This window comes from Haliotis cracherodii, unplaced genomic scaffold (assembly GCF_022045235.1).
Source record: "Haliotis cracherodii isolate W230 unplaced genomic scaffold, xgHalCrac1.p SCAF_13, whole genome shotgun sequence".
NCBI lineage: Eukaryota > Metazoa > Mollusca > Gastropoda > Lepetellida > Haliotidae > Haliotis > Haliotis cracherodii.
Window position 1 is genome coordinate 33412507 of NW_027266268.1, and position 27413 is coordinate 33439919.

At 40.0% G+C, this 27413-nt stretch overlaps 1 protein-coding gene across 2 annotated transcripts; it reads left to right on the plus strand.

Annotated features, from left to right (window-relative positions):
• Positions 1-573: 573 nt before the first annotated feature.
• LOC139459875 (cyclic AMP-dependent transcription factor ATF-6 beta-like) lies at positions 574-27197 on the plus strand. 2 transcript variants are annotated; one of them, XM_071241587.1, is made up of 14 exons: positions 574-736; positions 12327-12421; positions 13023-13215; positions 14290-14360; positions 15316-15550; positions 16744-16940; positions 17715-17792; positions 18557-18664; positions 19198-19295; positions 20503-20775; positions 22338-22493; positions 23261-23375; positions 23980-24064; positions 24826-27197. In XM_071241587.1, the coding sequence occupies exons 1-14, from the start codon at positions 664-666 to the stop codon at positions 24993-24995; spliced, it is 1947 nt and encodes a 648-aa protein (XP_071097688.1). In that variant the 5' UTR covers positions 574-663; the 3' UTR covers positions 24996-27197. The 2 variants fall into 2 exon arrangements, with proteins under 2 accessions (XP_071097688.1, XP_071097689.1); XM_071241588.1 differs by having other exon boundaries at positions 14293-14360.
• The last annotated feature ends 216 nt before the right edge of the window (positions 27198-27413 follow it).

Genomic DNA, 27413 nt, shown 5'->3' on the forward strand with positions numbered 1-27413 from the left:
CTTGTCCGTGGGTTTACAGTTCAAGTCAATAAACAACATGTCTAATCGCCAGGTTGTGTTTATTTTTATCTGTTTATAACTCAAACTTACTTAAACCGTCGCACATTAATTACAGTATTACAATAATAGTCGGCATCAAAACCATCACTCTTGACTTCTCTCAACAAACATACATGTATGCAGAGATACGAATAATTTAAAGATAAGTCATTCATAAGTTATTCTAATAAGGGGGCAGTATGATGTAGGCAGTGAGATTATATGAGAGTGGATTTTTAGATTTTGGCCCTCTTCCTTTTAGAAATGCTTGATCCGCCCGTGTCATTTGATGTTCTATGACTGTAATTGTCGTGCCTCTGTTAGACGCAAGACAAATTGTAGCCTATCAGTCAACCACAAAGTACTAACGAAACACGATAGACTTTATCCCACGGTCAACAGAATATCGACTGAAGTCAACAACACATGTGTACACATGTGTATATTCTATTTATAGCTCTAATGCCTTAACCAATGAAAACCCCTGCAATCGTGTAAACTAGATTCCGGTATACGGAACTCTGGGATAGAAACCAGCCATATTGTTGAATTTTCCACGCGTATTGTATGGTTTTACTCTAAAAAATATTCTGGTGTGTTTATACCAGTCATTATAATAACGAAATGTCTGTAGATTTTGTATCCGAGGTGGATCGGCGATTCTTTGCCAACAACATGCTCACTAACGAGGATTGGGGTGAGTGAAAACACCAAAAACATGTCGGTATAACCGACTTCTCGGATGAGGAAGATAATGTTGATTATCGTTGTTATTGAATACATCAATAATTAAAACTGTGTAATATATGTCGCTAATGTTGCATTTATCTATGTTGGATGTGTATCACATGGCAATTTGTTGCTACACAAGGGTTTAAGCATTATAACGAACAAGTAAATGTGTACACTGAGGGGTTAGAAAAGAAGGCGTGGCAAAGGGGACCCACCCGCTAGCTGGCTTCGGCCTTTGTCAGCTTTGATGGCAGGCTCTATTCAAGTTCAATATTGTTGGGCGTGACGAAGTATACTCGCATTATATCCGTGTACCGCTTTAGGAATTTTTTATGTTGTAACCGGAACTATCTCCACAGTTGAAATTCATGGGGTATGCATTTGATTTGAATAAACGAGTGGCCTTGAAGTGTACGGAAGCGTGGAAGACTTTTGCAGTTGAATATGTCGGTTCAAATGAAGTAGATTTAGTAAGGAAAATAATCTCCTCCCAAGAAAGGTTTAGAATCTGATTGAAGTTCCATAATTCCTGACATGTTATGTATTATCAATTATCATTTTAAATGTAAAATATGTCATCTGTACATATTTATCCACATGACCCAAGTCGATTAGAATAGAAAATGGCCACAGCTACAACCAAATTTCATTGGTAATTATGGGTAATATTAATTTTGGATTTTTTTTTAACAGATATCATCATGATCATTAGGATAAATGACAAAAATTCAGTAATTGTCATGGCGACCGATTTGGGACAACCATTGTCTGAATGAAGATTTAAATCCAAAGGCTAATTACGTTGTTGCCATGATATGTCCTGAATCACGTAACTGCCATTACTTTAGATGCTAATCCCTATTGTTAATCCCCATTGTTTTGTACATTGACTGTCAGTCATCCTGAAGAGCTGTGCAACTAGTCACTGATTAATTACGGTGGTTTATAATATTTATGACTTATTTGGTGTCAGCATGGTCAGGTGACCTTTAATATTATAAGCCTTGGTCCAGAAATGAAAGTTGAGAGGTCTTGCCTTAGCATAGCTAGGGTTAGGCTTGGTGCTCCAGGGGACCAACACCACCACTATCACTTTGTCATTTATATATACACTGCCTGTTTAAAGTAAACTTGAATATACTGCAAGCTATCGACTCCATGTTTCACTTCCTTCTGAGAGCAGTACACGGTCCCCTTGAGTATAGGAATATACAAGTAATCATTATCAACGTCTTCAATGCACGCGCATTGCCTGGTGTTAATTTGACACTAACGCTGGTCTGCTGGTTCCAGTTAAGTATAATTTCTTGAGGACGAGTAAAATTAAATAAATGAAAAAAGTAATTGATGTTTGTATGACTCATGAAATCACTAAACTCTCAGCAAATTAAACAACCTAAACAGCCCTACATAATACTGTAGTTTACATGCTAGACTGGTTTCTCATTCCAAGCACTTGGATGTAGCATCTAATTTCAGTGTGAGGTATTGTTTTTATGGATGTGTTCCACACTAACTGGGAGAAGGTGAAAGGTCGAGCTGTTGCAAAGAAATAAACCTTTGAAGTTGACCAGCATTAACTTGCCTTTCATTTCTGTAGTTGGTACACCTTGAGCTTGTAGTATAAGAATAAAGTAATACCATTTATAACCCTTTTTGATCAGCACCATTGTGTCCAGTAATGATTCAACAGGACCACAGCGTAAGCTATTAGCACTAGTCCTTGACAAACTGCCCAATAGTTAAGGGAGGCGGTCGGGTAGCCTTGTGGTTAAAGCTTTTGCTCATAACGCCAAAGACCCGGGTTCGATTCCCGACATGAGTACAATGTGTGAAGCCCATTTCTGGTGTCCCTCGCCGTGATATTGCTGGAATATTGCTAAAAGCAGTGTAAAACCATACTCACTCACTAGTTAAGGTATCATAAGGATGAGTAGAAATTTGCCATTGTTAAGAGTTCTCCTTAATGCTATCATTATAAGGACTAGTGGACTAAAACAGTTACTTTCTAATGCTGGACCAGTAGATTTTGCTATGTGCTAGTCCATTAGACAACTGACAAATTTTGGTTAGTGTCAAACACTGAACATGATTTCTAGTTGTTTCTTTGTAATAATGTTATGTATTGGAGAAAACACGCTCACGAGGTTTTGGTAGACGGAGCATGCCCTGGGGAGAGGGAAAAACCAATGGGGCGAAGCCCCCGCGGTTTTTCCCGACCCCCAGGGCATGCTCTGTCTACCAAAACCGAGGGAAGGTGTTTTTCCATGCTTATAAACCGAAAAAAGAAACTTAAAACAACATTTATCAACATTTTTATGTTTCGAACATACTTTCCATAAACCTTAGGAAACACGCGTAAAATATCTGTTGCTGGCGTACAGATCTTGAAAAGGACATTCTAAAAACCAGTGAGGCTTATCAACACCTCTCTAGCCTCGTGGTACACTCACTGGGCTACAGATATGAAGGTTGCAAGTTCGATCCTCGGGAATATAAAGAAAACATTTGTCATTTGATTTTACATTTCATTACATGTTACAATCTGAACGGAAGTTATATTAATAAAATACCCAGGACATTATATAAAATCCCTGGGATATTATATAATATCCCAGGGACATTACAACATCCCTGTTTATGAGATTTAACCAGACTGGAAAGTAAAACCTCACAATAGGTTTTAATGCCTATAGAAAGAAGTCTCTTACTTAATGGCGATCCCAATGAATAGGTTTATAAGAACAGTGAACAGTGACTCCACATTCTGAACTATCTGTGCAACAATTTCTAGTTGTCTGATTGTTAATGAGGTAGGGCTGGGACAGGTAAGGGTAGGGTCGGGTAATAGGGGATTGATTTCCTGGGTCGGGAAATAGGGATCGAGTACCTGGGTTGGGAAAAAGGGGATCGAGTACCCGGGTTGGGAAATAGGGGATCGAGTATCCGGGTCGGGAAATAGGGGATCAAGTACCTGGGTTGGGAAATAGGGGATTGAGTACCCGGGTCGGGAAATAGGGGATTGATTTCCTGGGTTGGGAAATAGGGGATTGATTTCCTGGGTCGGGAAATAGTGGATCGAGTACCTGGGTTGTGAAAAAGGGGATCGAGTACCCGGGTTGGGAAATAGGGGATCGAGTACCCGGGTCAGGAAATAGGGGATGGAATACCCGGGTTTGGAAATAGGGGATCGAGTACCTGGGTTGGGAAATAGGGGATTGAGTACCCAGGTCAGGAAATAGGGGATCGATTACCCGCGTTGGGAAATAGGGGATTGAGTACCCGGGTCGTAAATTTGGACTCGTCCCAGCCCTATAATGATGTCATGAACATAATGAACTATGGGTGACGTCACATTCTGTCACTGTCTGTCACTGTGCTGTGTGAAACGTTGTGAGCAGTAGAGCCATCCATCCACAGTAATTCATGCGTGACTGAGATTGTACATCTGTGTGTGGCTCTCTGTTAATAGCTCAAACTGAAATGTCAGGCTGAATGTGAGCTGAAATTTGAACTCTTAGTGTTGTCCCTTCACGTACAACAGATGTTTTGGTAATATATGTATGTATCATTGATACAATCATTAGCAGCTAGGCTGCTTTGGAGGTAATATACAGATATTATATGATATTAACCATGCTATCATATGTTTTTCATGTGATCATTATTATTGTTATTCTGATCTGAATAGAAATATATGTATATATACTACTCAAAAGAAGTTAAGGATCATCCGATTCTTTCATATTACTATAGTTAATCTCTCATGCCATGACAGATTAACTTTACCAATATGAAAGAATCGGGTGATCCTTAACTTCTTTTGAGTAGTATATATGTATATAACAGTATATGTGCTGTATATTCAGGAAGACAAAGGGATCTGTGGACAATAGCTGTTGACAGATGTGATTAACATAAATGATTGATGTTGGGTGGGACTAAACATGCAGCATATTTCAGGAAAAGAAAGACCTGTGAAGATCTGGGTTAGAATATGACTTCAGCAACCCATGCTTGCCATAAAAGTGACTATGTTTTGTCATAGGAGGCAGCTAATGGGATCAGTTGGTCAGTGTTTGTTGGTTTGTTGTTTATAGCCGCACTCAGCAATATTCCAGCTATATGACGGCGGTCTGTAAATAATCGAGTCTGGACCAGACAATCCAGTGATTGATATCATGAACATCGATCCCTGCAATTGGGATCGATGACATGCATCAACCAGGCTGTGAGCCTGACCACCCGATTCTGTTAGTCGCCTCTTACGACATGCATAGTTGCCTTTTACGGCAAGCAGATCTTCACGGGTCTCGATCGCCATGACAATTACTGAATTTTTGTCATTTGTCCTAATGATCATGATGATATCTGTAAAAAAATCCAAAATTAAGTATGCGACAAGCATAGTCGCCTTTCACGGCAAGTATGGGTTGCTGAAGACCTATACCCGGATCTTCATGGGTCAGTTGGTCAGTGAGCTGACTTGGTTGATGTATGAGATCGTATCCCAATTGTTCAGATGTCAGTCACTGGATTATCTGGTCCAGACTCAATTATTTTTACAGACAGTGTCATATAGCTGGTCTATTGCTGAGTGTGGCTTTCAACAAACAAACTAACAAAAAGGAAAAGAAAGAAGGAAACACACGTTGCAATCCTGTTTGTTGTTGCTTGAGGTCGATAAAATGAGGACAAGTGTCAACACCGACAAGGTGGTCATAACAGCAAATTGTTGTCAAAATGACCAATAACGTGCGCCACGTGTGTGTAGGGTCATGAAAAACTGTTACATAAAAATTGGGGGTAGGGTGTCGTGAAAAATTGTTTTGGATTGTTTTTAATAAGCCCCCCCCCCCCCCCCCCCCCCCCACCCCCCCAAGGTATACATAATACCCCACCCCCAACCACCCCTTCTCTTTCATGATGGGTGGTTTGGGGGTGGGGTATTATGTTTTTGTGTGCGTGCGTGTGTGCCTGTGCCTGTGTGTAGGGTCATGAGTAATTATGGCTTAAAATAAGGGGTGGAGTGTCTTAAAAAATATTGTGTATTGTTTTAATAAGCCCTGCCCCCTACCTCCCAGACCAGGTCGGTCGCACAGTACTTTTCACATTTATTCATTCAGAGATGAGATAAACAATAGCATTTGTGGATTATTTTGGGGGGTTGTATCAGATATGATCTATAGTATAAAAGAAGATGTGTATATTCTTGTGTATATTTTCCAGCTTATTTCATGAAATACACTGTTTAGATTGTGTGCTCTGCCCATCCTAGTAAGGATGTCGTTGGTAGTCAAAAGTCTTGCTGGGCAGGTTTGGATCATGCATTCCTGACTGCCACTGCCAGATATGTGTCATTGTGTTTGAACATGTATCCTTGGTAACCAGGATTTTACCTCCACGATGCCCAGATGTAATTGAGGTCTAACTGTGTGTTTGCCATGTTGCAAGTGACACAGTGACACTTAAGCATCTTTATTTATATCCCTGATGAACGATGTTGATATGTTTATTAGTTAGTGACACCAATCAAAGTCCGGTCAACTTGTCTCATACACACGATTTGATTGATTTATCTATTGGACAGTAATCACTGGATTGTCTGGTCCAGACTCCATTATTTACAGACTGCCGTCATATAGCTGGAATATTGCTGAGTGCGGCGTTAAACAACATTATTGGACAGACAGACACACATTTTGTAATCATGGTAATGCCACAGCAGGTTAAATAGAGTAAACTACATTTGAGGTCTAATGAACACCCTTAATGAACTGATGGATATGACGAACTGTTTTGGGGTTCTGTTCATTTGCTGTATATGTGCTTATAACGAACTAGGGTTATAACAAATTAAAATTGTTGGTGCCTTTGAGTTTGTAATAACCATAGTATAGTGATATGAAAGACTCAGATCATACTTCACTTTTTTGAGTAGTATATTATCATGAGTATCAAATATCTTCATCTAATATAAGTACATGTATGTGATTAAGGCAAAAATATTAATAGTCTTGGTTCTCAGGCACTGCCCACGCCATCATAAAGTTCATTGTACGTTTCATTTTTGTTTCCATTTTCCGTTTTTTGGTGCATTGTGTTTAAGTATTAGGATTTATATATTTTTTTGAAAATGGAAATAAATACAAAATGTGCAGCAGACTTTATTCCTGAAAACCAAGATAATTATTTTTTTTAGTCCAAAGGATCAATAGACTAAGGAAGAACAGTTCCTTGATATAGTGCTTGGATGTTAAGTAATGAATCTGTGCTGTGTGGATGTTTCCTGGTCAAACAAAGGTAAACATGCCAAGAAACTGATCCTGCCTACAGCATGTACAGTATGTCCGACTGATATTGTCTTTCCTATATCTCAACCCTTTCAACTCATAACCTGATAATGGAAGATTGAAAGAGTGATGAATATTTCATCTGACCATACTGACGTTTCTGTCTTGGGTATCGTGTATATTTTATCTGATGATTCTGAGCTGGGTGTCGTTGGCCTCAAAGTTGTGACTAAAATAGTTGTCAATGCGACCTAATTTTCAATTTGTCTACTGTCTAAAATTCAGAGGTTGCCAAATGACTGCCTTGAAAAATATCTTGTGGCAACTCAATTCTGCTGCTTTAGATATGTAGACACACAAAGAAATAACAGCTGATTGTGGAAAACGTGTCTGCTAATAATTGTACTCGCGAATAATTTCTCCTGAAGTCGGCAATGAACAGAAAGACATAGATATCAATGTACCGTATACGACGTAATAAGCGCCCCGCTCTAATAAGCGCCCACGGCGATATTTGCAAATATATTGGCTAGTGAACAATCCCAATTAGCACCCCTTCCGATTGTTCAATGTACAAAAGACTTATTTAGTTGCGTATAATACGCACTCGTGTGTTATATGCACCCTTAATTATGGGCAATTAAATTCCAGAAAAATATATCTAGCGTATATAAACATTTCAGGCTGTCAGCACGAACCACAAAATTTATCTTTCATCTCTCTTTTTTCACCAAAATAATATTCTAATAAGAGCCCCCTATTTCTAATGGGCGCTTATTACGTCGAATACGGTAATTACTATTTTTTTCAGTTGACAATCCTCATTTGATAAGCAAGGACATACCTATTTAATCTAGTAACATAAATAGCATCATTGTTTGAGTCACAAATAACAAAAATCAAGTACAGTTTCCACTAATATACAATTCCTACACTAGCGCTATGACTTGTCCACATTATAATAATTATTTGATAAAAGATAATTTTGAATGTTTTTAGCAACCTACAATATTGGCTTGACTTCTTGAATTTATCACTGGCTGCCTGGAAAAAAATACTTGTAGCCATATGGCTTCTTAGTGAAAATACAAACTTTGAGGCCTGTATGGGACAAGAAAACATCAAAAGTATCAATTCTGTAAACAATATACATAACAAAACCCCAACTAAGAATGAAATTGACAGATATTACATTCTACTAACATGTTTTTTGTCAATTATTCATTGTACTGGTATAATTGTCCGTTAACCTTTGTTTAAAAATGTGTTGCTGATAACTTTTTGATGCATGTATTTGGAACCATTTTAACCTCTGACCTCTTACTGGATGCTGTTGTCATGGATATGTGTTTAATTTAATCTGTTAACAGTAAAACAGGATGTGGTGATCAGTGATCAATATTCACACTTCATCATGTTCATTGAGGGCTTGTTAAAATGTGACTGCTGAAATATGATCCATTTAGAGAATAGAAATTACCATTATCAGTAAACCCTGATGCAGCAGACATGGTGAATATGGCGGCATTCTGAGAATAACTTTCGGGTTGTTACAGAGCCACAGAAACAGAATTTCCCGAAATTGGAATAAAATTATGAATTTGATTCTTCATGATGTTAGTGGAGTAATTATAGTGATATGAAAGGTCGGCAAGTCCCAAACAAGGGATTATGTTTCTGGTATTTTGGTCTTATTTTCAACCTTACTGATTCCAACACTGACCCGAATGCATCTTCCTTAGGCAAGGGCGTTAACTGACTATCAAAGTCCAGTTTCCATCCTTGACAAACTAGGCTGGAATTCTGGAGTTACATTTTGGCTGGACTACCGAGTCTCTGCATAACCCAGGCAAAATCACGTAACAAACTAGACATCCAGTTCGTAAACAACATGGATTTTAACATGATTTCGGTTGACTGCAGGATTTGCAAAGCATGTATACCGTTCACTGTGCATCAATTGTACAAATATTTTCATGTTTTCAATCAGGGTGACCAGATCATCTTGACTGGGCACCACCATTTTGTTTGAAGCAAATGCAAGTGATATGAGAGATTGAATCTGATTGGTCAATAGGAAGGACATAGAAGGGATATAATTGTAATAGCCACTGGTGGCTCAACGATCGAGCCTGGAAATTCCAGCCTGGTTTGGCAAGGATGGAAACTGGACTTTTATAGTCAGTTAACGCCCTTGCCTTGTGAAGATGACCCGAATGGTACAAGCCTTGTAGTTGTTTCCAGTATTGAGATGCCGTTTGTGCAGCATGAGTAGAGTAGAGTGATGTCTAAACTGCACTTGACTAACCGACAAGCCCTGAGGCGTCCTGCATCATGCACAATTTGTAATTTTGTTGTTGCGCACAAGGTTAACATGACCAGCTCTTGATCAACAATCCTGAAAGTCTTATGTGATATGTCAGAAGGGATTTGAACTAATCGATTTTGCTGGAAACAAAATGAGCCAATCTGAAACCTGAGCCACGTTGATTTAAAATAAAATAAGAATAATTTTTTGACATTTGTTTGATATGGCTGTTAAAACGTCTTTGAAATTTTATTTTTGTATGTTGAAAATCTGTAAGCCAAGTGATGAAACAAACCTTGTTGAAGGATATTTCATCATCACTTGGACACTTCAGAAGGACAGATTATCTTTAGACACAACTTGTAACTTATTTCATGATTTAGGGACTGGCCATATATTATCTGGGGCATGGTGGGACTGGTCTTTGGTAACATATTTGTGGGCAACATGTTGAACAAAATGGCAGATTTGAAATGAGCTTGAACATGTTGAAAGGCAAGAGATCCCTGTCGAAACCCTTATATGGTTAATTGTTGATAGTTCAGGGGCTACCAGGATTTAAATACTGAATCAATAAACCTCAGGGGGCACGGATGGCCCAGTCGTCTAAGGCGCCGTGATTTGCTGTACTGAGTTGCATCCCTTGGGTACGCCAGGACCTATAATTGTGGGTTCGAATCCCGGTTTGCCCCGATTCTGTTTCTAGGTTTGTCAGCACCATACCCGTGCTCAAGGGCTGTTTAAAGCGGCGTTAAACTCACTCACTCACTCACTCACTCACTCACTCACTCAGCCTCAAGGCCCCCTCTTTGCATCTAACATTTAACTCAGGACAAGTGTATATGTTGTTGTCCTGAGTGTATATGTTAATATGGTTTATGGTTAGTATGTCTGTGTCAGATCTATATTTTATGGTTAATTCTGTGTAACCATGGTAACACTGAACATGCTTGACAGATAAAACAAATTTATTGCCCTTGGCAAATTATTTATCTGTTCATCCTTGTTCTCCTGCCATTAAGTTATTTCATTGGGACACTGCTGGCAGGAGACACTGGAAACTATGGCAACTGTCTGTAATTAGTTCCTAACTGTTCCAAAACCTTTATTCCAAATCCTCAGTAGATTGAGTATTCGGTTTTTTTCCAATGTGTCCGGCAAATTATTGATTTCCCTGGTGTGTGTGAGCTTCCTACATCTATGTTGACCTTGCTGCCTGGGTCTGTTAGTTTACCTGTTGGCCATGCTTCTTTGTTAATGGGGGCGGTCGGGTAGCCTAGTGGTTAAAGCGTTCGCTCGTCACGCCGAAGACCCGGGTTCGAATCCCGACATGGGTACAATGTGTGAATCCCATTTCTGGTGCCCCCCGCTGTGATATTGCTGGAATATTGCTAAAAGCTGGTAAAACCAAACTCACTCACTCACTCTTTGTTAATGGATTTGTATAGACTTGTAACATTTTCTGATTGAATCAACATGTTTCTGTTTGATGATAGGTCATGGCATGGTGTATGCGATGCAGACATTAGCATTATGAGCATGATGAGAGGGATACAAGATTGTGTGAAGGGACTTGGGTGGGGGATGGTAGGGGTTGATAGTCCAAGACTTGTGAAAATAACACGTGCCCGTGGGTTTCACCAAAGTGGTAAACGTCTGTGACCTGCATCACTTCGGGCCTTCCTCCCACATTAAGCTGACACACCATGATATAACTGGAATACTGTTAAAAGCGGCGATAAGCCGAACTCACTCACTCTCTCACTTGTGAAAATATAGATATACTTGTTGATAGACCTGTGGACTAGCAGGATATGACTAATGGTGTCTTGCCCTCGGGTGAACTCACAAAATAGGGGTGGAGGGTAGCCTTGTGGCTAAAGTGTTCGCTCTTCATGCCTAAGACCTGGCTTTGATCCATTTCTGGTGTCCCTCACCGTGATATTGCCGGAATATTGCTACAAGTGGCACTCACTCACTCACTCACTCACTCACTCACTCACTCACTCACTCACTCACTCACTCGCTTGGCTTGAGATAATAGTTTGAGCCATTGAGAATATTTTATTTGTTTGTTGTTTTGAGCCGCACTCAGCAATATTCCAGCTATAAGACGCCTGTCTGTAAATAATCGTACCCGAGAAGATTCCATGGTAGAATAGGTCTTCAGCAACCCATGCTTGCCGTAAAAGGTGACTATGCTTGTCATAAAAGGCGACTAACGGGATTCGTATTCGTTACCCTATATTCATGATACAAATCGTATTCGCCTCATAGTGTATTCGTTGCAGCCCTACTATTAACCACTTGTATAATGATGTATCTAGGCATTAAATATCCAATGTAGGACTGATTAGAGATTAGGCCACACATTTTTTAATTTTCCATTTCACGTGCCAACTGAAAAGCAGCTGGAAAAGAAATACATGAAACATTAAAATATTTATTTTTATAATGTCTCTTGCTAGTAAAGTAGACACTTTTATAAAATCAATTACATGTCTACATCACTATCAGTGATTTACTCCATGACAGAATGACTTTCAAATTAATAAATAAATGATTGACGGAACTATTTATTTTTATTTTTATTTCGACTGGCCTTGTGTGGAAAAAGCTAGAATAAATCTGTAAGACATTAAAAAAAAGAAGTGCAGACTTATGAACGAAATTTTTTTTCGGGACAAAGACCCTGATCTCAGGGAAGTAATTGCATGTAGAATACATGTGGGTTAAATATTATTGTCAGTTTGTATGACTACAGTTGAAAGTGTTGAAAAGGATGCATTGTTTAATTACACAGTGTTGCATACTATTTGGCAGTAGACTGTTTTCATGTGCATTGAACTCAAGCCATTATTGATTGGATGATTGTTTTGTTATTTTACAATGGGCAGCTTATCTGGAGCTCTGTTCGTGTTTTTACATGTATTGATTGGTTGGTTGTATTTCAGAGTCAGGCATGGACCAGTTCAATGATATATCAGAAATTCTGGGGATGGACACCACCATCAGTCCCGAGAACCTCAGCGAACTGCCGGACGAACTGGTGAGTCGTGTGTCGTGTGTAGCCTGTCAGTGGGAAATGTTGGTGGTTTGGGGACAAATGAAGCAGCAATAGAAATTGGCACTAGTCCTATAGTCCTTTGCCCAAATTGCCAACAGTTAAGCAGCATTAGAAATTGGCACTAGTCCTATAGTCCTTTGCCCAAATCGCCAACACTTAAGCAGCGTTAGAAATTGGAACTAGTCCTATAGTCCTTGCCAAGCAGCCCAATGATAAAGGTATCATAAGGACGAGAAGAAATTTGCCCTTTTTAAGAGTTTTTGCTGTATGTTATCATTATAAGGACTAGTGAACGAAAACTGTTAGTTTCTAACCCTGGTTGATATATCATAAGTACCTGTAAAATTTGCCAATTTTAGGGTTTTGCGACCAAACATGTTAGTTTCTATCACTTCATGAAGTCTGTTTATGATGCCTTGAATGCCAGCATTTATATTACAACATTCAAGGCCTCAGAAAGCTTTGAAAACGGTTTGTGGTAGACATGTTGAGGACATTTCCAAATTTGAGATAATCTCTATTTGCTGCCACGCCTTGATATAACGAACATGCTGTTCACTCACTCACTCACCTACTTTCCCAGTTGTCCCTAGAGGGAAGTTCCTCGCCGGTCGACCTCTCCACAAACAGCAAGACTCTTCCCATGGAAGACTTCAACTTCGAACACAAGTTTGATGATGAGAAATTAGACTTTTCCAAATTCACTGACGAGAATTTTGATGACTACTGGAAAGAACAGAGTGATAGTTCAGACAGCGGCATCTATGGAGAAACTGGTGAGTGGATAGGATGCTACTGATGTTTGTTTGTTTGTCAGCTTAATGTGGGATGGAAGCACGAGGTGATGGTCTTGAGATGTTTACCACTTTGAGTTTGTTTGTTTGTTGTTTAACACTGCACTCAGCAATATTCCAGCTCTATGACGGTGGTCCTCCAGTGATTGACATCATGAGCATTGATCTATGCAATTGGGATACAATGACATGCTTCAATCAAGTAAGCGAGCCTAACCCCCTGATCCCATAATCGTCTGTTACGACAAGCAAGGGTTGCTGAAGACCATATCTAACCCAGAATCTTCACGGGACGATACTGCCTCCGTGGTCTAGTGGTAGAGCGTCCACCCGGAGAGTGGAAGGTCCGGGGTTCGATCCCTGGCTGCGTCATACCAAAACACGTTAAAAGATGGTACTTGTTGTTACCCTGTCTGGCGCTCAGCATTAAGGGACTAAAACAAGGACTGGTCGGCACGGAGTCAGTATACTGTGTCTGAGTGGGATATTCATGTTAAACTGCGACATTGTATCTCAGTGAGCTAGCACTATAAATCGGCATCAGTCCGGACTAGTACAAGCAGCCACACAAACACACACACGTGCATGCACGTCGCTATATAAGTGCAATAATCTTGGACGCGACGTTCAACCCCAATTCACCTCACCTTCACGGGACGATGCTAATGATGAGACCCTGGTGCGGCGGACACCCTTTAAGAATGTCTTCATACTTGGAAGGGATCGTTCCCAGTCCATACACTTGTTTGTTAATGCTGGGATCGATTGTTAATCCTGAGATTTGTTGATACCTTGCATGGATTAACAGTGTGGTGTTGTATCATGTTGAAGCTTGAAACATACATGAGAATGTTTATTGTTATTTAAGTATTGACTTCAATATTTTTTCGATGCCTGGCCTCATCATAACCAAAGATGTTCAGAGATGGTACTTGTTAACTCTTTTATTCTGGTATACAAATGGAATAATCTTGAATGTGCGTAAACCCCTTTTCACCCTACTTCCTCCTAGTGATTCTGTATACATATTGTAACAAAGACATTGTTTCTTCCCAGCAGTCCACATCAAGCAGGAACCACCATCACCTGTGTCGTCCAACTGCTCGGAAACTGGCTCCGAGGGATATGTGAGTTTTATTAACCTCTTGACCTGAAACCATGGGAACATTGTAATTAACACAAAATGAGGCTTAAATAGATATTTGTTCCAAATTGTCATTTGTTTTAAGTTCTTATTTTCTTCATTTCAGACTTTGTACTTAAACACTGCATTCAATGCAACAATGTTAAACTAAGAATTCAAACCTATTACTGTCCAGTTATCAGTGAAAGTCCCTTTTACAAGACCATGACATTGCATGATTATTAATAAGTGTAAAAACATGAATTATTTTTTCCAATTGGGAAACTTTTACTGTTAATGATTTGAGGCAAATTTGGGGTTGAATACTGGTCTCTGAACAGATCTGGATCAATCCTGATGTACATAGAAACCTCACTCCAGCTTGATAACAGTGTGAGAATCTACATCAAAACATTGCTATATGCAATAAGCCAGAAGTTGTTATCCATAAAGTTGTAATTGAGACATTCCGCATCAGTTTGAAATTATTGTATTTCTTGATGGCTAACTTATATTCCAAAGCATCTTAACCACCTCCGTGGTCTAATGGTAGAACGTCCCCCCGGAGAGCGGAATGTCCGGGGTTTGATCACCGGCCGCGTCATACCTAAAGACATTTAAAGATGGTACTTGTTGTTACCCTGTCTGGCGCTAGCAATTAAGGGGCTAAAACAAGGACTGGTCGGCTCGGAGTCAGTATACTGTGTCTGAGTGGGGTATCCATGTTAAACTGCGGCATGGTATCTCAGTGAGCTAGCACTATAAATTGGCATCAGTACGGACTTGTACAAGCAGCCACACACATACATACACATGCATGCACATCGCTATATAAGTGCAATAATCTTGGACGCGACGTTAAACCCCATTTCACCTCACCTCCAAAGCATCTTCGTGAGTGCCCTGATCCACACATGAGAACCTACATTTCTATTTCTGCATATCTTCTCTGTCCACAGAGCTCATTATCATCATCTGCCAACGCCTTCGTCTTTGCGTCGCCACCTGCAACATCAGAGGATTGTAAACCTACCATCATCATCAACACCGCGGGGAACACCCTCCTACCCAACTTACAGCCCAATGTAGTCAACATCAACTCAATACTCAACTCCAAAATCAAGATACAACCCAAACCATCGGAAGGGGGGACAACTCTAGCTCAGCCCAAGTCCCAGGCACAGAGTGTCCCAGGTAAACCAAGTTATAGTTTGATCCATCAATGTAGTGTTGTAGGGTGGGGCCTTATTTAACTGACTGTTTAGGTTTTCATGTTTTTTGATGATTTTTCATTTTTTTTATTATGTAATCTATATCTGAAAAGGTTGGGTGTGAGATTAAAGTGTTGTCATTTAATTATTACATGGGGCATGTGTGGACCCAACTTTTTGGCAGCCACAATTTGCTGTGCAGAGTTGCGTCCCTTAGACATATGATTATGGGTTTGTTTCCTTGTATCACCCTGATTTATGTTACAAGGCTTGTCATGTGTGAAGCCCATTTCTGGTGTCCCCCGCCAGGATATTGCTGGAATATTGCTAAAAGCGGCGTAAAACCATACTCACTCACTCACTACAAGGCTTGTCATGTGTGAAGCCCATTTCTGGTGTCCCCTGCCGTGATATTGCTGGAATATTGCTAAAAGCGGCGTAAAACCATACTCACTCACTCACTACAAGGCTTGTCATGTGTGAAGCCCATTTCTGGTGTCCCCCGCCGTGATATTGCTGGAATATTGCTAAAAGCGGCGTAAAACCATACTCACTCACTCACTACAAGGCTTGTCATGTGTGAAGCCCATTTCTGGTGTCCCCCGCCGTGATATTGCTGGAATATTGCTAAAAGCGGCGTAAAACCATACTCACTCACTCACTACAAGGCTTGTCATGTGTGAAGCCCATTTCTGGTGTCCCCCGCCGTGATATTGCTGGAATATTGCTAAAAGCGGCGTAAAACCATACTCACTCACTCACTACAAGGCTTGTCATGTGTGAAGCCCATTTCTGGTGTCCCCCGCCGTGATATTGCTGGAATATTGCTAAAAGCGGCGGAAAACCATACTCACTCACTCACTACAAGGCTTGTCCTACTGTTTGTTTGTCTCATCACAACATTGTCAAACCAGACTGATATTAAAATTTATCATCCGAAAATGGCTTCGTTTCAGTTAACGCTGGTTATTATTGTTTACAAACAGAACAAGTGGAAGAATGATTTTGAATGATAAGAATTTCGGTCTCAGGTCTTCCAGTCTCAAATATATCAAGCCTCGTTGATAAAAGTCAAATTATCCTCGGCCTTGTATATTTGCTACTTTTGATATATTTGTTCTGCCATGACACACTACACAGTTTCAGTACAATAATTACCGCTTTGTTTTTTGACAGCGAAGCCTCTGGTCCTGACAGGGGAAGAGTTTGCCAAGCTGACTGCAGCAGGCACCCTTCGCTTCCAGCCACCGGGGGAGGTGAAAGGAATAGCTGTACCTCCCAAACAGCCACAGCAGCAGCAGCAGCAGACAGTGGTCACTACTGTCCAGCCTTGCATGTCCCCACCCCCAGGGATGATTCAAGTCGATGGTGAGGTGGGTGCTGATTACTGAAGTTTATCACCAGCTGATTACTGTTTTGAGAGTGGTGTCCTCCTCTGTTGTTGATGGAGCTGCGATCCTAGTCACCATGGTAGTGGCAGCAAGGCTTCCTCCTAGCCTGCCTATAACATCAAAGACTTCTTTGGGCATGTTGAGCAAGCTTTTTATTTTTCAGCTGTAGGGAAATGCAGTTTAATAATGTTTTGTGAAAAACAAGTATTTTCATAGGGTCACAGGTTTTTGGACATCATACGTTTTCGGGCGGCCATGTTTGTCGCGATTACTTTTGCTGTTACAAGGGGGATGACATTGCAAATACTCAGGTGATGACCTTTTTTTAGATAAGGTCTGCTTTTAGAAGTGAGAGGGAAGTTTTAAGTTGTTCTTGTGATTACAAGAAAATTACAAATGTTTTTTAGTGTCCGAAAAACCATAGCACGGGGATACAGTAAATATGTGATGTTCCAAAACTACCAAATAGACACAATTTACTACGGTTATTGAGGACTTCACTTGCAACGTTAACATTTTACCCCATAACTTTACTAAAATCATGGAATTGGAGAGGTAATTCCTGCTATAACCTAAACTAACCAGTGTCAGCAGGTATTATCTAAACAAGACAATGAAACTATATACGGCATAAATGCTGTTTCAAGAGAGTGAAATAAGAGACCAAACTCAATGTTATAATTGATAATGGCTGTTCCTGTGATTGTCATGCTTTCACTCACTCACTCACTCACTCACTCACTCCACACATTCCAGGGTAAGGCGTTGAAGAGGCAACAGAGAATGATTAAGAACAGAGAATCAGCAAGCCTGTCCAGGAAGCGAAAGAAAGAGGTGAGTTGTCTCCCTTCCATGGTTTCATGACCTCATATTTTAAGGCTAATAAGCTGTAAAAAATAATTTTAGATTGTGGTTGCAGCTTGGGTTGCGAGTCTGCTTTGTTTTTAATATAATAGACATGACAACAGTACACATGTTCATTTTTCTGGACTCCAGGAATTGTAAGTACATTGTTGCAAAGTGTCAGGGATTTCTGTGTAATTTGAAACAACATTGCCACTTGCAATATAGTATACAGTTTACAAGGATGATATCTACTCAACTTTAAATAGGGGTTTGAGTTTGCACGTTCCATCATCCAAAATTAGAACATGGATAATAATAAAATAGAAATAGTTTTATGTTTATTATGTTACCCAACAAAAATTGATACAGCTACAAAATTCAACAAAATTAATGTAACTAATATTAATGCATGTAATAGATTATAATCAAGATAATTGATTAAATGCTTTGTGTCATCTCTGGCCACTGCAATCCCTTTTTATAGAAGAGAAAGCCTTCTCAGAAAATGTATACATGTCACTTAAAAAATACAGGGTTACTTAAAAAATGCTAAACATACTCATGTTAAACGGTATTGGCGTGCATTTTTTCACAACTAAACCAACCCAAATAATGTCATGAAATAATAAAATACAAAGACCATGTAACTTGATTATTTTGACCAACCCAATCAAAATGGTCAACAAAAATCAATGAGCCATGAAGTAAGAAATGCATGGCGTTCTGATGTAACCCTGCCCTCTGTGTTATAGTACCTGACCGGCCTGGAGTCCCGCCTCAAGGGCTTCTCCACAGAGAACCAGAAACTGAAGCAGGAGAATGAAACTTTGAAGAGGAAGATGTCCGCCCTGCAGATGGAGGTAGGGCATATTGGATGTGCCGTGAGGGACCGGTCATTTAGTACAGGGGAGGGTTTCTCAGAGGCTTTTGATGCACTGTTGTACTGAAAATAATCACCCTCCCTTATTGCTTGTCATATTTGCTTCACCCTCCCATTGTCTTTGCAAAATATTTTCATGACCCTCCCCGAAAATACAAAACACTTCTAATTTACTGTATAAATTCAGTTTTGACATGAATCTCCCCAAATATGTGTATCATTTTCATGACCCTCCCCAACAACTGTCAAAACTCCCCATACCAATAGACTTGTGAAGATCTGGACTAGAATTGATCTTCAGCGAACAGTATCCCAGTTGCGTATGTTGATGCTCATGGTATCAATCACTGGATTATCTTGTCCAGACTTGATTATTTACAGACCACCTTCACATAGCTGGAATATTGCTGAGTGTGGCATTTAACAACAAACAAACTAAACAAACCATACCAATAGAACCAGACAAATTATGTCAAAGTATAAAATGAACACGTGTCTGTTTGTTGTTTGCAGAATGACAAGCTGAAGAAGGCCTTCTCACTGTCCCCGAACAAGAGGATGTGTTTGTTAACAGTACTTGTTGTGTTCAGCTTCAACATTGGACCAATCAGGTAGCTTTTCCAAGTCACATGACCACATATGTCCTCATGATATTGCTTAAAGATGGCTTGTGGCAAGAAATTGGTTTCCTGTTCACATGAAACAATGATTGCTTCTGAGAGTTTAACAACTGTTTACCAGTCACTGTCAATACTTCACCGGTTTGTACACTCTGCTTTTCTCCATCACCGTAGATACATACGGAAGCGAGAGCAAAACAAGCGGTTACTCACTCCATTGAGCACACAGATTACATTGCACAAAGGGCAAGAACTCTGGTGCAACATAAGCTACTGTTTATGGGCTATCTTCTCTATATTTTAACAGTTATTATCTAAACATTGCTGCAATATGGGATTCATGTATTACTTGACTAAAAATAGACACTGACTGCTATTACAATGCAAATCGGCCTGATATATATTCATGGGTGATGGGACCACCTCTGTGGTCTAGTGGTAGAGCGTCCGCACGGAGAGCGGAAGGTCCGGGGTTCGATCCCTGGCCACGTCATACCAAAAGACATTAATAGATGGTACTTGTTGTTACCCTGTCTGGTGCTCGGCATTAAGGGACTAAAACAAGGACTGGTCGGCTCGGAGTCAGTATACTGTGTCTGAGTGGGGTATTAATGTTAAACTGCGGCATGGTATCTCAGTGGGCTAGCACTATAAATCGGCATCAGTCCGGACTAGTACAAGCAGACACACACACACACACACACACACACACACACACACACACACACACACACACACACACACACATACACACACGTGCATGGACGTCGCTATATAAGTGCAATAATCTTGGATGCGACGTTAAACCCTATTTCACCTCACCTCATGGTTGATGGAGGTACATAGTGTGATACCCGTGAAGATCCAGGTAGATAATAGGTCTTCAGAAACCCATGCTTGCTGTAACAGGTGACTAAGTTTGTCGTAAAAGGCGACTAACGGGATCAGGTGGTCAGGCTTGCTGACTTGGTTGATGTATGTCATTGTATCTCTATTGCTCATGATGTCAGTCACTGGATTGTCTGGTCCAGACTCGATTATTTACAGACCGCCATCATATTGCTGGAATATTGCTGAGTGCGGCGTTAGAAAACAAACAAATGAAATAGCATGAAGTATTGACGATGTTAACAGGTGCGCAGATCATTGACCAGAGAATGTTCAAAGAGATGTTTTAATCTAAACTCTTTCCTTGCAGTAATTTCTTCTCCAGCCACACCATTCCTGTCCCCAACCCTTCAGTGGTGAATGTACACAGGGGCAGACAACTCCTGTCACTGCAGGAGGAAGAAGAGCTCTCCTTTAAAGAAAACATTAACCCTCGCTGGAAGCATGCAGGAGACAACATGTTTCGGAAACTCCAGCAGCTATCGGACGAGATGGGATGGACACACCCATCAGGCAAAATGAACCAGTCCGACTTCGAAGCTCTCATGTGCCCCACCTTCTTCAATAAGACAGAGTCAATTAGGTTCGTAGAATTTGAAGCTGATTGTCAGGGATGGAAGCTAGCATGAGCCCTCTCGCTGACTAGCTCACTAGCCGGGACCTCTTTCGTTAACGTTTAAGGTGTCTTAAGGGTTGGTAGAATTTCAAACATTTTTGGATAGAAGCTAGCATTAGCCCACTAGCCCATATGTTCAGACCTTTTTTTGTTAATTCAAAGGGGTCTTAGAATTTCAAACATTTTTGGATAGAAGCTAGCATAAGCCCACTAGCCCATATGTTCAGACCTTTTTTTGTTAATTTAAAGGGGTCTTAGAATTTCAAACATTTTTGGATAGAAGGTAGCATTAGCCCACTAGCCCATATGTTCAGACCTTTTTTTGTTAATTCAAAGGGGTCTTAGAATTTCAAACATTTTTGGATAGAAGCTAGCATTAGCCCACTAGCCCATATGCCCAGACCTTTTTTGTTAATTTTAAAAGTGTCTTTAGGGTTGGTAGAATTTCAAACATTTTTGGATAGAAGCTAGCATTAGCCCACTAGCCCATATGCCCAGACCTTTTTTGTTAATTTTAAAGGTGTGTAAACGGGTAGTAGAATTTCAAACATTTTGGAAGGTATGGCTATATGTTATCACTATTCAGGCTAGTAGACATTCTTGGTTAATTTCCTTCCCTGATTATGATGATGTTTTAGATGAGGTTTTGTCTTCAAATAATCTGAGTGCGTTCTCCCAGAGTCATTCATCCATCCATCCATCCAGAAAGACATCTATGTAGACCACTACATAGACCATACAAGTCCAGTGGATTGGTTGCCTGTTTGATCAATCTATCTAGAAGCATGACCATATAAGTCCACATCTAAAACTTGCCCTGATTATGGTTTTAGGTTTGACACCATGCTGATTGGTTTCCTGAAAGTGGTTAACTTGGGGTTTTCTCCAGCATGCCATGATATAACTGAAAGTAGCGTTAGAACAAATTCATTTACTCACTTTCTTGCCGTGTCATTATTGTTTGTTCTTTGAATTGATATATTGAATGATGGCTTGGAGGGCACAAGATTGCCTAGTCCTGCACCATGACCATGGAATATATTTATTTTATGAAAAAATAATAATCTAGAAATGCATACAAAAGCAAGTCTAGCCAGCTCAAGCTAGCTCTATTCCACAGTCTCTGAAATCAGCATAGGGAAATTTTTTTATATTTCGAGTCAAGAAGGATATTGTGTAATATAAAATTTCAGAGACTAAATGTTAGTCTAAAGATCGCCTAATGTCACAATTTGTTTGTTCTTTCAACTGATATACAGTAAACTACTTATAACAAACCCGCGTATAACAGACTGACCGATATAGTAAACCTATTTCTTAGCATGCTTAGTCCAGGCATTTGCTGTATATATGCTGTATATATGCTTATAATGAACTTCGGTTATTATGAACTAAAGTTGATGGTCCCATTGAGTTCGTTATAACTGTAGTTTACTGTTTTAAGTGATGGCTTGTAGGGCACAAGGTTGCCTAAGGTCAACAACACAGCTTTCTGCATTCACTCACGTTCAACTTTGTCCGTCTTGTAGGTTAGCTGAACAGCTAGCTGGGTGGATGATTCAACATGAGGAGGAGAAGATGAAATCTGAGGCCAGCAAACGTCAGAAGAAAAAGAGGAAGGAGATCCGGCCAGTGAAGACGTTGAAGCGGGCACTACGTGGCGACTTCAACCCCAACATGCTCAGGTCGGTGTCTGGTCACAGACTAGTGGCTATGGGATATGGGAATTGTTTGGAAGTTGTCTTCATTTAGCTCAAGGTCAGAATAGCGGCCCTGGGTTGTGGGAAATCTTTGAAAGTTGTCTTGATTAAGGTCAAGGTCAGACTAGTGGCCCTGGAAAATGTGAAATGTTTGGAAGTTGTCTTGATTAAGGTCAAGGTCAGACTAGGGCCCCTGGGAAATGTGAAATGTTTGAAAGTTGTCTTGATAAAGGTCAAGGTCAGATCAGCGGCCCTGGGTAATGTGAAATGTTTGAAAGTTGTCTTGATAAAGGTCAAGGTCAGATCAGCGGCCCTGGGAAATGTGAAATGTTTGGAAGTTGTCTTGATCAAAGTCAAGGTCAGTAAGTAATGTTTTTGGACTGGAATTATGTGGTGCTATGTTAAAAAAGTAGGTGCTTTACAGAAATGGAAAGAAGTGAAGGGGTTGCTTCTTTTTTACAAGAACTTGCTAACACTGCAGTTGTGTCTTGATGAAGTTTTTGTATTAAATGTTGTATCCTGTGGGGACCAAGGTTAGATTAGTTCCCCAGCGACCTACTTTGCTTGTTGTATTAGGCCACAAAGTAGGGTCGGGTGGTCAGCATCTGGGACTTGGGTGATTATGTGTCCTGGTACCCTGGAGATGGCATTCCGCGTAGTTTTAAACTGTTGTCAACTCGTGTTGGTATGTTAGATATCAAAAGACACTCGGGTGAGATTCTCTATTTAAATAGGTTCCTTCTCGTCCACAGGTCTAAAGATTCAGGCTACCATGTGCAGGTGTTTGATGGCTCTGATGGAAGGAAGGAATTCCTTGATGCCATCCACAGAAGAAATGACACATTCTATGTGCTGTCATTTAACACAGTGAGTACTCTATCTCTTGGGTGGTGGGAGAGCCGGTGGTTAAAGCTTTTATCGTCACGCTACGATGAAAATAACAATTTGGCCTTCCACTCACTTTACAACATGTGTATTAACATTGAAACATCTGATCTCACTTCCTGTACAGCTGGGAGCATGTGTGGTCCAGTCGTCTAAGTCGTCGTAATTTGCTGTGCAGATTGTTGTTCCTTGGTCACACCAGAAACCTTTGACTGGGTTCGAATCCCTGTTTGCCCAAATTTTGTTTCTAGGTTTGTCAGCACCCTACCCGTGCTCGTGGGTTTCACTGAAGTAGTAAACGTGCATCATTTGGGGCTTTCCTCCCACATTAAGCTAACACACTGTCATATACATGTAACTGGAATATGGTTAAAAGCAGCTTTCAACCCAACTCACTCACTCACTCACTCACTCACTCACTCACTCACTCACTCACTCACTCACTCACTCACTCACTCACTCACTCACTCACTCACTCACTCACTCACTCACTCACTCACTCACAGCTATTCTACTTGTCTAGACATAACTAGTTTAATATCCGCTCAACCTGCTCCCCCTCTAACTGTTGCTCCGTCTCCCCTAGGACTACCTGCTGGTGCCTGCCTCTGCACACAACAAGACGATGCGGCCACGGATGTCTCTGGTCATGCCTGTCGTCACAATCAATGGTGAGTGTGTACAGAAGTCTTTCAAGTAGCAAGATTAAAAAAAAAGTGTGAAATGAGATAAATCGGTTCAGACCTGAACAACCAACATGTTCTCATTGATAATTTTCTGCAAAGATGGCGAGAATCAAAGGAAAATTCATCTAAAGGTTACTATTATAACATGTTTAAAGAGTTACCATCTCTAGAACCTTATTTCCTAGAACTACCAATCACCTTATGCATCTCTCTTGCTCGTTTTAGAACAGCAAATCGTAGATTACCCATTGAAACAGAAAGATGGTATAATATTGTAAGAGAGGAAAGAAAATGTACATTGTGTAAAAAATTTATATGGGATGAAATGCACTTTTTATTAGAATGTCCAAAACTCTCAGAAATTAAAAACAAGTTTTTGCCTCAATACTACTGTGTGTATCCTTCTGCCGTAAAATTCTCTCATTTGATGTCCATTACTTATAAGCCAATTCCCGACATGGGTACAATGTGTGAAGCCCATTTCTGGTGACCCCCGCCGTGATATTGCTGGAATATTGCTAAAAGCGGCGTAAAACCATACTCACTCACTCACTATAAGCCAATTCTATTAAAACTGGCAAGTTATATAAGATCATGTATGGAAATGTTCCACTGACATGTTTTCTTCATTGTATCTAATTCCTGAGTCCAATTACATCTCTGTATCACTGCCGTGATTTACGAGAATAAACATCATTCATTCACCTCGCCATGTGACCTCACTGTGTAACTGTGTTGTGCTGCAGAGACCATGCAGCCTCCGCCAGGGAGCGTGGGGATGATGCAGATCGACTGTGAGGTGCTGGGCACGCAGCTGATCCACGTCCACAAGTCCGTCATCCCGCCACCTTCGCCGGTGTGGAATGCCACCCACAACGCTGGATACAGTGGGGATACTGGGCGGGACCAGCGATGATAGCACCGCCACACTGAGTATATTTCTCCATGGTTGTACCATGTGCCTACATCACAACACTGTATGACGCAACTAACATCTAAATAGCGGCCATTTAGTGTTGAAATCTCTGCTATTCCATTTGCAAAGCATTGTTACTTACAACTTTGAACAAATCTCAAGTACTTAGCCACCTTGATTACACAGAGCCATTTTGCTGCGCGGCATATGACATTACTTTAAAAAAAAAAAATTGTTTACAAATTTTTGTGGCCAATATGCCACATTTATGAAAAGACATTGTGTCATTGTGTTTAGAGGTTGAAGCGAAGTAAAATGATTTAATTAAGAACATTGTTTTTAGATATTTGTAACATTAGGTTCTTCTTTTTTTAATTTCCTTAAAAAGGGAAAGAAAAAAGCTGAATGAGTGGAGTTATCTACCCTTAGCAACAGGATTGCATTCTCAATAAGTGTAATTAAAATTGTGAATGTTTTGTGTCACAACAAAGGATCTATCAATTGTTGGTAAACTGTCTATTTATGAATATTGTATGATCAACGGAGACTTAATATTTGGTCTCATTTAGACCTTGTTGGTTTTTCCAATGGGAATGTAATTGAATGATATTGTGTCTAATGGGATGAAAGGACAAGGTATTAATAGCCCATTTTTACCCACAGGATCTGCATAATTTCGGAAATGAGTCCAACTTTAAAAACTGTTATCAAGTGTGTTGATGTATGAGACCAAGACTTTGTTAGTTTCAACATTTGCATGTGTTGGACTTGCTCAAACTTTGATTTCCTCTTGAAGTTAGAAGATCATTTTAGCTATTCTGATAAACTTGATCATGCCAGAAGTCTGAAATCTGAAGTGGAGAAAGTTAAAAAGGTTTAGTTGTCAACCATTTAAATAAATCTGAAAAGTTCATACCATTATTTCGAAGTTTTATGGACTTAAAAATTGAAATTTCCAGAGGTCCATATTGGGCCTTTACCCTATATTGTCCTTTGTCATGTTTAAAAAACTTTGAAAGATGGGATTAGTTGTTAAGAAGATGTTACAACAGTCACGGAAAACACTGGTATTCTAATTGTTGAAGTTGAGAGAATTCTGGTTTTATGATTGTTGTGTTTTTGTTTCCAAAATGGTTTCTGCTGGAAATTAACCAATATTAGCATTTTGAAATTTTAGAGAATGAGTTGTATTCAGTGTTAAGTTTACAAAACTCTGGTTAGAGTGAGCCTTTTATTTCTCATCGATATAAAGGGCAGCTATTAGTTTATTAAACTACGTGGGGATATTTTAGGGATGTTGTTTGTCAGCATTGAATATGTAACATGGAATGTTAATTGTAAAACACAGAATATTGTTGATGGCAATGGAAAATATGTTTGCACCATGTTCAGAGTAAGCTGGTGGCAAATGGTACTTAGAATTTGTTTTTTCACTTATTTTGCCATTGATAGAACTGCTACATTATTTTGAGATATTATTTTTGAGATTTCTCATGCGTTTTTTCCCGATCATCATGTCTAGTCCATTGTTTAGTGCTTTCATGTTTGGGAGACAGTGAAACTCTGTTAGTCAGGATGGCAGCGTTCCCACTATAATCTCCCAGATTAAATATCTTAGGATAAATGATTAATGATCACAGAGTAATGCCACTTTGAACATATAAAAGTGTTCTTAGCCGTAATGGGGTGGTCGGGTAGCCTAGTTGTTAAAGCATTCGCTCATCAAGCTGAAGACCTGGGTTTGACTCCCAACATGGGTACAATGTGTGAAGCCCATTTCTGGTGTTCCCGCTGTGATATTGCTAGAAGATATTTAAAAGCGGCGTAAAACCATACTCAATCACTCACTCTTAGCAGTAACCACAGAGTTACGTCCCCTTGCCGTGCCAGAAACCTCTGATTGTGGGTTCGAATACGATTTTCACCATGATCATGTATCTAGGTTTGCATCTTTCATACCAGACCAAGCTGACACCGAAATAGTGTCCAATCTCGCTCACTAACTCAGCAGTGACTGTCTGGATTAACAGGGTGTGCACTAAGGAGGTTTCTCTGTTGAAATAAGACACAGTTTTGCCATGATGCGGTGTCATGGTTATCGACCAGTTGATATTAATTCATTCATTCCAGGATATTGATTCCTATAGCCCAAGAGGTTAACATTTTGACATTCTTAACCACCTAGATATGGGACCAATGATATATAATCATGATAATACCAGCCCTGACTAAGGATTGGTAAACTGTTTAGAATGTTAGGAATGTCCACATGAGTTGAAGACGTTACTTTATACATATGACATTTGTACTGGCATTTCATGTCACGGTTATCTCCTACATCAAAATATGACATTATGCATGTGTAATTCTAGTTTTGGAGTATTCTTTTATTTCCATGTCACAGTATCCGAGATTGCT